The 12,368-nt window shown below is 36.5% G+C and overlaps 2 protein-coding genes across 8 annotated transcripts in view; one reads left to right on the forward strand and one right to left on the reverse strand.

Annotated features, from left to right (window-relative positions):
* EPC1 (enhancer of polycomb homolog 1) overlaps nt 1-12,368 on the forward strand; it is a 95,128-nt gene that overhangs the window by 76,520 nt on the left and 6,240 nt on the right. For 2 of the 7 annotated variants that reach the window (XM_082385329.1, XM_082385331.1), the window contains exons 3-10: nt 61-283; nt 691-897; nt 1,274-1,422; nt 2,332-2,491; nt 3,502-3,678; nt 3,766-3,855; nt 3,926-4,089; nt 5,468-5,820. In XM_082385329.1, the coding sequence (XP_082241455.1) occupies nt 61-283; nt 691-897; nt 1,274-1,422; nt 2,332-2,491; nt 3,502-3,678; nt 3,766-3,855; nt 3,926-4,089; nt 5,468-5,820 (1,523 nt within the window). The remainder of the gene's footprint in view (nt 1-60; nt 284-690; nt 898-1,273; nt 1,423-2,331; nt 2,492-3,501; nt 3,679-3,765; nt 3,856-3,925; nt 4,090-5,467; nt 5,821-12,368) is intronic. The other 5 variants (XM_082385335.1, XM_082385332.1, XM_082385333.1 and 2 more) reach the window with 3 other exon arrangements.
* The window catches only part of LOC309625887 (uncharacterized protein), a gene marked incomplete at its 5' end in the record, with an annotated part of 120,243 nt that overhangs the window by 8,910 nt on the left and 98,965 nt on the right, over nt 1-12,368 (reverse strand). The gene's annotated exons all lie outside the window — the stretch shown is intronic.

A 12,368-nucleotide genomic window follows, 5' to 3' on the forward strand; every position in this document is an offset into this window, starting at 1 on the left:
GCTTAGATTGTTTGTGAGTCTGAAAACAAAATCTTTCAAAAATCTTTCCTATTTCTTTAGAGATTATCCAGACATCTGTGAGAGGTTTTGTCCATGTATTCACACAGTAAACGATTGCTTATGGTTTCTTCTGTCAGCTTTTAGTTTGGATGCTGAACAGCCCGATTATGATTTGGATTCTGAAGATGAAGTATTTGTGAATAAACTGAAGAAGAAAATGGACATCTGCCCACTGCAATTTGAGGAGATGATTGACCGTCTAGAAAAAGGCAGTGGTCAGCAGGTACAGCTTCATTGTATATACATTAAGTGTGTGTGTGTGTCTATATAAATATCGCTTCCATATGGAAACAGTGTAATGCTGGGGAGAGGGTAAGCGAGCAGACTGTGGACAAGCATGGATTCATATCTTATCTCTGCCCATTACTGGCCTGTGTAATATTCAGTATGTTTCAATTTCTCTGTGCCTCTCCTTCCCCATCTGTAAAATAGATGGATAAACATTGCAGGATGGTTGCGAAAATTAAATAATTTATGTAAAGCGTCTAGCTCAGGTCTGACATGTACAAGGTACTCAGCATGTCTGTTGTTGTTAATGCTGTTATTTTGATTATTGTCATTTAACTTTAGAAGTACTTTTGAGCCTTTTATTTGTATTATGTGAAAATGACATAGTGATTTTACATTTAGCCAGTCAGTCTGCAGGAAGCCAAACTACTGCTAAAAGAAGACGATGAATTAATTAGAGAAGTTTATGAATACTGGATTAAAAAGAGAAAAAACTGTCGAGGGCCATCTCTTATCCCATCAGTAAAACAAGAGAAGCGAGATGGTTCCAGCACAAATGATCCTTATGTGGCTTTTAGAAGACGTACTGAAAAAATGCAGACTCGAAAAGTAAGAGAACCTGGGGAAATTTTTTTGTAATTTTTTTTGATGTAAGAAAATTTATTTATAATTATGAGTATCTCAGTATCTGAAGGCTGTGTTTTAATTTGTGTTTCGACAGACTTTCTATATATTGTAATGAAAAATATTAATTTAAAATGTCAGCCTTAAAATTCATTAGAGTTATTAATGATATACTTTAATGTTAATCCATTAAAAACCATATTCAAAATTGATTTCCTGGTAATCCATGTTCCCTTTCAGTGTCTTTAAATTCTAATCTCACCCTTCAAATATATATATTCTTATATATCACTAGCTATACTCAGAATGCCAGTAGTCAGAAATGCTTATTGACATAAACAAAGCAAATTCCTATTTGCAGAATCGCAAAAATGATGAAGCCTCTTATGAAAAAATGCTTAAGCTGCGTCGAGATCTGAGTCGGGCTGTTACTATTCTGGAGATGATAAAAAGAAGAGAAAAGAGTAAAAGAGAGCTATTGCATTTAACACTGGAAATTATGGAAAAGAGGTAAAGTATATTTTAATAGCATTAGCAGCGTGATACCATTAGAATTTTGTGTAGAGTTAATTTGTGTCCTAAGCAATTATCTGTAACTCCAGAAATATATTCTTTTAATAATAGAGACTACTGAAATGTGTGCTATGGTGTGCTTTGTATAATTTTACATACGTTCTTCTCTTTATTTTCACTTTTAAAGTGACTGGGTTCAGTAAAATTAAGTTATTAAGTTATGCCAGGTATTTACATTTTGAAATCATATTCTTTTGCCCTTACTTGAGTTGTGTGCAGGGCTGTGAGGGAGAGAACATTTGTCACTTCTAAAGTTTTTATTTTATTTACTAGATGCTACTGAATTTTTTCTTAACACTTAACTGGGCTTTTTAACAGGGAAGTATAAGAAGGGGAGAGGGCGAGGCCCATAATCTTACCACTCAGGTAATCCTTTAGTGGGAGCACAGTGAAAACGTCAAGCCTCACTCCCCGATTTCGTAGCCCCTGTTCCCAAAGAAAACCACTAATCAGTTTATTGTGATTCATTTCAGAAAAGTTAGTTTTATAGCCCAGGCAACTCAAATTAGCAGAAAGTTCCTCAGCACCATTTTAGGCATGAATTTCAACATCTCCACCAAATCTTTCACCAAAATTGCTGGTGTTAAAATTTAAACCTTTGTTTTCTTTCTCCCACAGTTATCTATTCATGGTGCCAAGATAAAGCTATAAGCCAAAAAGCAAAAGAAAGAAACAATAGGAATTATGTAATCTTTAGTTTTAATAAGCATTCAGCAAGTAGTTTACCTGCAGTGTTACCTTAGGTCTAATCAGGGTTTGTAGTTATAGCTCAGTTAGTTAGTAGTCGTCACGAGGATGAGTACTTCCTGAACTAACTTTTTCGACTTCCTTTCTTTGCCGTTTCAGGTATAGTCTGGGTGACTACAGTGGCGAGATCGTGTCTGAGGTCATGGCGCAGAGACAGCCCATGAAACCTGCTTACTCCATCCCCGTCGTCGCCCTCACCAACAGCGGCCAGTTCAAACACCAGGAAGCCATGGACGTGAAGGAGTTTAAAGCTAATAAGGTGATAAAAATTTCTGTGGGCAGTAGTAGCTGATCATGTTGAGTGGTATTTTATCACTAGATTCAGAGTGAAATAGAAAAAATATGTATATAAACCCTACCGTGAAAGCCAGCTTTTGATTTAAGACTGGCCTGTGGATATAGCAGTAGAACTTGTAAAGAGAGATACCTTACAGTTTAATAATTAACTTTTCTTTAAAAACCGTAATGCCATAAACTGCATAAAACTTGGTATAAATATTTATGTCAACCGTGATACCTGCCATGATCTTTTTCTTCCTAACAAATATCATTTCTGCCTCTGATCTTTCTTGCCTGTTGCCTGTACCTCAAACTCATACTTCTCCTAGCCTCTGCCCTCACCTGCCATACATATTTCTGACATGCACTGTGTTCATTGCTCTGTCACTCTTGCCTCTGTGTTTTATTCCCGTGTTGTTTCTCTATTTAATGATTTCGTATCTTTATCCTCTAAAACTGCTCACAATTCACTTTCATTGTTCAGCTAGCAAGTCCTTACTACTCTTTATTTTTTTTAATATCTCAGCATTATGGATTTATTTTTCACTATGTTCACAGTTATCTGAAGTTTGCTTTGTGTATATGTTTTCATTATTACTTTCCCAATATTGATTTGTTAATTCTTTAGAATAAAGACTAGACATCCCTTTTTAAAAATTCTCTCCTAGAATTTTCATAGAAAATTAAGAAACAGATACAGGAGCCAGCAGTAAAGACTCATTGTTGTTAAAGGATTTCAGCAGCTGGAGAACTTCTGTTCTCTTCTTTTACTTGATTATGATTATGTGTAGGTTGTAGAAACATATTCCTGTTTTCACAGAGACCAACCTCTAAGACTTTACAATAGAAGGTGACAAAATGCCAAGGGTCTTGTATCTCTTATGAGTGGGAATGCCTTCATTTTAGCAGTAAACTTATTTTTAAAACTCCCCCCAGACTTTCAGTTTGTTGAACATGGTTGCTAGTGTGTAATTCGTGACTGTATTGCAGCCAGATAAGGCCGACCTTACCCGACCTAAACGTAAATATGAGAAGAAGCCCAAAGTCTTACCTCCGTCCGCTGCTGCTGCCCCTCAACAGGCCGGCCCCGCCGCGCTGCCCGTCTTCAACGCTAAAGACCTGAACCAGTATGACTTTCCCAGCTCGGACGAAGAACCTCTCTCCCAGGTGAGTGGAAGGATTTCTGATTTCTCATGAACGCAGAGGAGGAATGGAGGAAGGCACATGTTCTGACTCACTTCCTTTTATTTCAAGGTTCTGTCTGGCTCTTCGGAGGCTGAGGAAGAGAATGATCCCGATGGTCCTTTTGCTTTCCGTAGGAAGGCAGGCTGTCAGTACTATGCTGTAAGTTTCCGGTTCTCTTTTTAAGTAACAAACTGTTTACCTGGAGCTGACAAAACAAAAAATAATTCAGATTTTTCTTTTTAAGCCTCACTTAGACCAAACTGGCAACTGGCCTTGGACCAGTCCTAGCGACGGAGGGTTAGGGGATGCGCGATACCGCTACTGCTTGACCACCCTGAGTGTGCCCCAGCGGTGTATCGGATTTGCGCGGAGACGGGTTGGGCGCGGTGGAAGGTAAGGCGTTTCTGTGTTCCTAGCAGAGGGATGTTTTAGCTGGTGGGCGATGGCATCTAAAGCTTAAAGTGAGGTGATCCTCCTAAAGAGCTCGTTTTGTTCCTGTCTGCTATTCTTAACTGATTTTTTTGACTGAGGTACTTCACTTTATTACCTGTTTCTTATACAACCGTAGCTTTTAATGCATAACTAATGGTTCCCTAATGGATCTGCTTTTCTTTCCAAGATCGAAAGCCTCAGAGATAGATGAAGGCAAGTGTAAATCAGGATTACAAAAAATCATTTTAGGAGTTCTGGGAGATATTGAGAAAAAGGATTAAGTAAGCTAGGAAATGTCATATAAGTGGTACACTGAGTTAACTCGTCAGTGGACAGGCTCCAGGGTCCATGCAGGACCGGATCTTGACATCAGCTCGTCAGGACGCCGGCCCCTGTTGAGACCTGATAGAGCCCTTCATACTCCGGATGCCGTCATGTGCGAAGTTGTGTGTGGGGGCGGGGAGGAGTTGCAGAACACATGAAAGCGAAGGAAAAGAAAGACACTCGTATAATATTAGTGAAAAGAAATTAAAAGGCAAAACAGATAAATGATCAGGGTGCTTTGAGGAAGAAAGCTAAGGGTATAATTTACGGTCAGTTAATGACTTGTACACGTTTCTTTTCATTTTTGAATCTTGAGGGCAGTTATGATCACGTCACCGTTAGTTTAGAATTATCCAGTCACTAAAATACATTTTATTGAGCGCTTTTTCAACCCCATCATTATGTTGACATCATAGTAGTGAAAATCCTCTACATGGGCTATATTTTATTTGATACTAGCATGAGTCAGTGTTAACATCTTAAGATGGAATCATTTATAAAGTTTATATAAATAAAATGAAAATATATCCTCTCGAGTGGTAGCTTCAAATATTTTGTCTATAAAAAATTTAAATAGTGTAAATATCCAAAGATCACATACCTTTTACTGCTTTTCTCCTACCTACCCCCTCCAAAAAAAAAAAAAAAATGAAGTTTTTGCTTAAATAAAGAACAGATATGTTAGCAATATTTCATGAATGTTTTGGTGCTTTATAATGGAAGTGAAAAATCAAATTCTCTTGTATGGTGACAGTAAAGCCAACCGTAGAACTGTTAGAAGACTCTAGCTGTTGTAAGATGGATAGTATACCTTATTCTTTAAGGCGGATTACTTTCTTCTTTAATCGAATCATTATAAAGTGGAAGAACCTTAACAGAAATTGAGATTTTAGCCCATAGAGCCAAATAACGAAATCATCAAATTTATAGCTCTTAAATATTCAGTATGAGGTGGCTTTTGGGGACTTGGGGGAGTAGCTGTTTTACATGTCTGTTTGTGCCTTATTTTTAACAGGGTCTTACTGGACAGAGCTCACTCGGACTATGACAGCATGTTTCGCCATCTGGATTTGGAAATGCTTTCCTCACCACAACATTCTCCAGTCAATCAGATTGCCAATACCTCAGAAACAAATACCTCGGACAAATCTTTCTCTAAAGACCTCAGTCAGATACTAGTCAATATCAAATCATGTAGATGGCGGCATTTTAGGCCTCGGACACCATCCCTACGTGACAGTGACAGTGATGGAGTCTCCTGTAGAAAATGGTATCGGAATGTAAGTCGAACAGGAGCAGCACAACCCGGGACCCAGACATGCAGCGCCTCTGCGCAGAGTAAAAGCGGCAGTGGCTCAGCGCACTTTGGTATGTTCATTCATTATGACGTGCGTTTCTGTAGAAGCACCGGGTTCATCAGTTTTTGGAATATGTGGTCTATTATCCTTACAGCTAAAAGTCCTTTCCTCTTAAAATAGTATTTTTTAACAATCTAGGTTTAAGTATTTATTTGAGTCCTGATTGTACGTGTGTCTTCATTTAAACATTTCTGCATACGTAAGATGTTTATTGCTATTTAATATATGACATTTGTTTCCTGGATACACTTTGTGAACTACCAACCAAGATTCAACTATTATGTTTCAAATAATAATAAAAAGAAAATGGACCATAAATTGATAGTGTTTTATATTTGGACACTTTTCTGGTCTTTTACTTAGACTGCTTTAAAGTAAGCCAGCAAGTCGATAGATATACAAGCTTTCTCTGCTTACACAGTCATTCAGAATAATTTGTAAGAGGGAAACTAATTTTTCAAAGAACAACGTTTGTGTAAGGATTATTTTAATCATTTTGGAAACATTTTCAGGTAATACCTACTTTAGCATTATGCCTACATTGTGCAATGTGTCTAAAATAAATGCCATCTACTTAAAATATTCCTCAAATTTTAGTTTTCTATTTTAAAGCAAATATCTGTTGTTTGAGGCATGTAGATTATAGAAATTCACTGTTAAAATTGTCATACAGATTTTTATAAAGATGTTGATTCTGTCCCCCTAATTAATCTGTAAGGCTACAGTTAAACCTAATAAATATGAAAATGTGTTTCTTATTCTTAAAGACCTTCAGAAAAGGTCTAATAAACTAATTTAATGGTCTAATAAACTAATTTACTTTGTGGTTAGAAATAAAGTACTTCTGCAAAGCGGAAGTCTTTCAGCTCATAAGAAAAATAGTAACATTTCAGAAATCAAGTAGAAGATAATCTAACTTATTCTGAGGCCTACCTAACAGATTATTTATAATCCCATTAATTTCAGAGTCTATATCATGAAGAGTCAGTTTCTCTCTGCTTTTATAGTCTTAAAAATCAAAATGAAGAATTTTTCAGTACGAAGGAGGACTTATATATTGGTGTGAGTGTAGAGATTTTAATGGTATAAACTTGTAATATGTTTCCCTGATAAAGATTTTTAAGTTGTTTAAAATTCTTTTGAGACTAGACGTAGAAAATTGGCTTGTCCTGTCAATTCCTCATCTTCTCCACCTCTTAAAATAAAGTCATATAACTATCCTAAGGCTCTTACAGTGATTTTTTTAATGTAAATTGTTTTGCCATACTACTTAAGTAAGCATTGATACTGTAAAACTTACTTGATTTGTGTTTGCTAAAGAATATTAAAAGGTGAACATGGAACAGTAGTATTACCAAAAGTATAGCTGAAAAAAAATCTTTAATAACCGTATAATTTTCTTTTTAATCATTTCCTTCCCCTGTATATGTGACAAAATTAAATGGGTTTATCAGTTTTTTTCTGTTGCATCTAATTGTTTTCAATTTTCCCTTAAATTTTACTAGATCTTCCTGTATACTTAGAGAATAGATACCTGCAGGTTGCTTTAGGATAATGCTTCATTCTTTCATGTTTGTGAACATTCCAGAAACCTAAAGCTTTTCTCTTCGTGCTCTATAAAGTATGTAACAATGGACTGATATCATGTGTAGCTTTAACTTAAGGGAATTCAGCTATAGGCCCCTGGAGAAAAAATTAAAATTTTAGCAGTTCAGATATTATACAGGATTCTAAGTACTGTTGAACGAAAAGAGTGAGCCACGCTGGGAACGGGAGAAGTGAGTCTATTACTGTTCCTCTTGCAGCGTCAGTGCCTGCATTGCTGCCTTGCTCTTAAGCATCTCATCTTGTCGATGTAGTTGTAGTTTTAAAGATTTTTTTTTTCATTTGGTATAGCCCCCAGGTACAAACCAAACTGCTCCGTCTGGTATTCAGCCACAGAAGCTCCGATCTAGTGTGATGCCAGAGGCAACGCAGCCGTGTCGGGCTTGTTGAAAGGAGGAGGTGGACCCGTCGTGGTACACGCTAAAGGAATTTTTAAGGCCTAATTTTTACCACACTGACTTTAGAACTTAACCAGTCATTATATGACCTACGAGTCAGCTGATATACTTGCCTGCCGCCTAAGCCAAATATGTGGGTTTTGATTTAGCCATTTTTGATTATTCTGTCATTGTTTTAAATACTAATATTTGTGTGTATGCTGTGACATAGTGATGCCCTCTGGACTGATTATCCCTTTTCTAAATAAGCCTCTATAAGGGCCTGTTCTCACTTTGAAATAGGAAATTCTAATGAGGCTGTCAGGAGCCGTTGTTTTTGGTAAAGGGCCTGAGCTTTATCACACCAGCTCTCGTAGCCTCTGTGTCAGCTGCTGCTTGGAGTCTTTTGTGCTTGCTTCCCTGTCTTGACCATTTTGCAGAGTTGTGCAGTCAGACCAGTAGCCTGGTTAGTCAGTGCTAGAGTGCTTGGGCCTCTGGATACTGTATAGCAGAATGACGCAGTGTTAGAATTTTTAGGACTCGATTTAGTACTTAAGGATAAATTGTGTATTTGAAATAATCTTTAGTTAATATGTGATTTGGACAGTTTCCAAATACATTTTTCTAATTTTTTCTTACCTACAAAAATATCTTTGGGGAATTCCCAGGCGGTCCAGTGGTTAGGACTTCGCACTCTCTCCCTGCCGAGGGCCCGGGTTCAATCCCTGCTCGGGGAACTAAAATCCCACAAGCTGGGCGGTGCAGCCAAAAGAGAAAAGGAAAAAAAAAAAACTTTATAAAAAAAATCTTTGAAAGCTTAGTGTTTGTTCAGTGACTAAGTATTCATTTGCATGTGTTTGAGGGGATATCAGATTCAGAATTAATACCTTTTTTCATAATTAGGAAGGACTCTGTAATTCAGAAAGACTGAAAACAGAAAAGTGATTTCCGCCCCCCGCCCCCAGAAAAGTGATTTTAAAACCATTATATGTTCAGGATTTGAATTCCTAGTTCCCAGTGAAATTTCATCAGCATTTTAAGTCATTTTTCCAAACTCCCATATCTACAGTATAGATTTGGTTTATTTTCATAAGTCAATAAGAAATTGTAGCAAGAATGATAGGTTCTAATAAGTCTCAATATCTATAGCTTACTCAGCAGCGCAGTTTACTTCTACTTGTAGCATAAATTTTTTTTTAAATTTTTATTGGAGTATATAATTGATTAACAATATTGTGTTAGTTTCTGCTGTACAGCAAAGTGACTCAGTTATACATACACAGATATCTACTCTTTTTTAGATTCTTTTCCCATATAGGTCATTACAGAGTATTGAGGAGAGTTCCCTGTGCTCTACACAGGTCCTTATTAGCATAAAATTTTAATATTATGGTAAAAAAGGAACTCTAGATTTGCACACTGAATATTTTCATTGTTAGATTTTATAGATTTGTGGGACCTTATCCTTACCCAGATGTGTTTCAAAACTCAGAATTACTTCCTCAGCAGATTCTGGAGTAACACCCATAGTGAAATACATTAATAGTTTTACAGTTGTGTAGTGAAGTGCGAGAATAGTCACACTCAGTGGAAAGTTTGACCACAAATAACCTGACGTTCAAGACGTTTGCAGCCAGATGAATTCAGGTTTGGTCGTGTTTTGCTGGCATATGAATTACAACAAACTTTTGTTTTCAGATTGGATGTTCTAGGTAACTAATAAGTGCTCATGAACCTCCAGACTATCAATTCAGGCTCACTGATTAGGCGGTCACACTGTAATACTGTCTGCAGTCATTTCAGCTTATGTTTGTTTCTTTATAGTTACCCTTCTCTCCTGTATTAAAATAATTTTCTGCCTGTGTACTGCTCAGAGAAATTTCTAATTGAGGAGTATCTTTTAAAACAGGTGTTTGGGTTTGTTGGTGTTTTTTTTTTTTTTTTTTAACAAAATATACATTTTGGTAATCTAGAATCCATCTTCTCAAACTGAATTTTCAAATTGTTTACTTTTTCTTAAGTACCTGTCACCTCCTGCCCCCCACAGCCCTGCCGCCCCCAATCATTCCATTGATCTGCTCCAGCTACAGGAATGTGACTTAAAGGCCAGCAGGCTGAACACTAGGCCATTCCCGGCGCTGGTGTACCTACCACGTGATAGGTCCGTGCGTAAGGCGTGGACTCGTAAAGTTTTAGATTATTTCATCTAAATTCCTACCCCAGAGGATTGTTAGAAGCTACCCCACACAGCGGTGGTTTCTGGCTTCTGCCTCGGCACCTCTAGGGGCAGATTAAAATTCAGCAACTTTCTAGATCAGGTTATTCTGCAGTTGGGAGTCTTGTTTAGAAAGTTTGTCCATATATCGAGCAAAAGCTGCCTCCTTAAATTTAAACCCCCAGGTCCTGTTTGCCCTTGGAAGCACACTGAGTAAGTTTTCTTGCTCTCCCACATCATAGTGTCCTCCAGATATTTGAAGTCCTGTCGTGCTCCTTCCCTGTTCTCAGCTTTTAATCTTGTGCCTCCCGTGACTCTGCTCCCCTCCCTAGACCCCTGTCTGTCAGATGCTCTATAGATGAGATTTCTTTTAAAGCATGATGCACACTGTTGGTACATAAAAAAGTTTGATTACTTTTTGTAAATAATATTAAATCTAAAACAGACTTTTGTCTATTTCTTTTTATATTTAAAATCTCATTGGTTTGGGGGTAGTTTTGTTTCCCCTTCCACTACTGAATACCTTTGTGACCTCAGATGAAAGTTTCTTCATCTCTAGTATGAGATTATAGAAGGAAATCTCCAAGAATCCCTCCTGATCTAAAATTTTTTGGTCCTTTGAAATGATTCTGATTCTGGGTCTGGTGATCTGTCCACAAAACCACCGTGTCCATCTCTATGTGAACTGCAAACTTGACGGCCACACGATATCTGGAGGTAGACATACAACCTAAAAACGTCACCTTGATAGAGATACAGGGAAATATGCTCATTTTGGTTTATTTCCACTTAGCATTTGGTTAGACTTTGAATTATAATGACATCCAAGGTCTTCTCAGTTTCCTGTGTAAGTAATAGTGCAAAACCCAGCTCAGATTTTATTTGCCCAAATTTACTGCCTTACCTTTGTCCAAGCTTTCCTACTCATTCATACAGCCTTTTGGATTGGAATTTTATTTCTCAGAAGAAATATAAAATCTTAGCATCTCAAGGCTTGAAAAGGACTTTAATGATGACTTAATTTAATCTCGTGTATTTCAGATGAACATACTGAGCCCCAAAAGATTAAATAACTTGCTCAGGTGAACTCAGCCAGTTATGACGGAGCTGAGAATGAAAGAAAAAATCAAGATCTCTTGGCCCCTAGACCCATGGTTTTTATTACCATCACTTCTAGCTTATATGTTACTCTGTGCATTTCTTCTAGAACATTTATCAAAAATGTCCAAGGGAAATTTTTATAACTGGACTCTGGAGTATAGAGATATGTAAGAAATAGGCTAACAGGGATCTAAAATCTCAATGAGCGTTAGTGATCTAAAATGTCAGTTGCATTTTTATTTCTAAATCTGTATTTGGAGGAAGTTAACAGTTGTTTAAAAAAAGTGAAATTCACAAAACCCTCAGAGACTAAGGACTGAAATGTTGATTTAAATAGGGCAAAAATATTTGGAACCTTTTTATTCAAGTCAATTTCCAGTTTAACGTTGCTAATGTTTAAATTAAAACAAACACCAGCAGAATTCTGCAAAAGAATATTTTCATTCATATAAATGGAGTTTTGTATATAGATCTTTACAGTGAATGCTAAATTATTGTTTTCTAGATGTGTAATGACGTGACCTTCCAGAAATGGTCCTTTTTTTTTTTTTTTTTTTTTTTTGTCTTTTTTTAAGTTTATTAAATATCTCCTACCAGGAAATTCAAGATTTAGGCAACGCACTCAAGCTTAGGAAATTAAAGTAGAAATCGCAAAAACATATTAGCAAACCCATCTAATAAATTAAGGATCTTTAGTTTTAAACAATTGCTTTTATGGATTTTTTTTCAACATAGAGATATTGTTTTAATTATAATCACTCTTTCAGGGCAGCATTTTTTTTTTTTTTCCTTCAAGTTCTGGTTTAACATGTTTCTGTTATATGGAAATGGTCACGTTGACAGAAAGTTTATGTCAGTATTTAGGGATTATCCTATTATCAATAAAAGCTTTTTCCAGTAGAATTCAGATCTGAGAATTATAAACATAGTAGGAAGAGAAACTCATCAAAGGGCATATATCAACTAAACAGATTTGTAACACCCAAAATAAGAAAACGAAAAGTAGAATTCTTCCAACAAGAAATTATTTTTTGCCTTTGTAACCCAAGAAATTAGTTCAGTGCAAGTATAAAAGCCTGTGTAAATACTAATAACTTCTGAGGTTTTCTTAAATATTATTTCACAGTTTTCTGATTCGTTCAAAATGTGGTAGAATTTCTACTTAACATCTATCTAAGCATTTTGTAGTTGTCCTAGGCAGAAGCTGTATCCTGGGGGATAAAGATTCTTATGAGTTATAAGTGCAAATTGTAAAACTTG

The sequence above is a fragment of the Balaenoptera borealis genome, assembly GCF_965194805.1.
Source record: "Balaenoptera borealis genome assembly, chromosome: 3".
Lineage (NCBI taxonomy): Eukaryota > Metazoa > Chordata > Mammalia > Artiodactyla > Balaenopteridae > Balaenoptera > Balaenoptera borealis.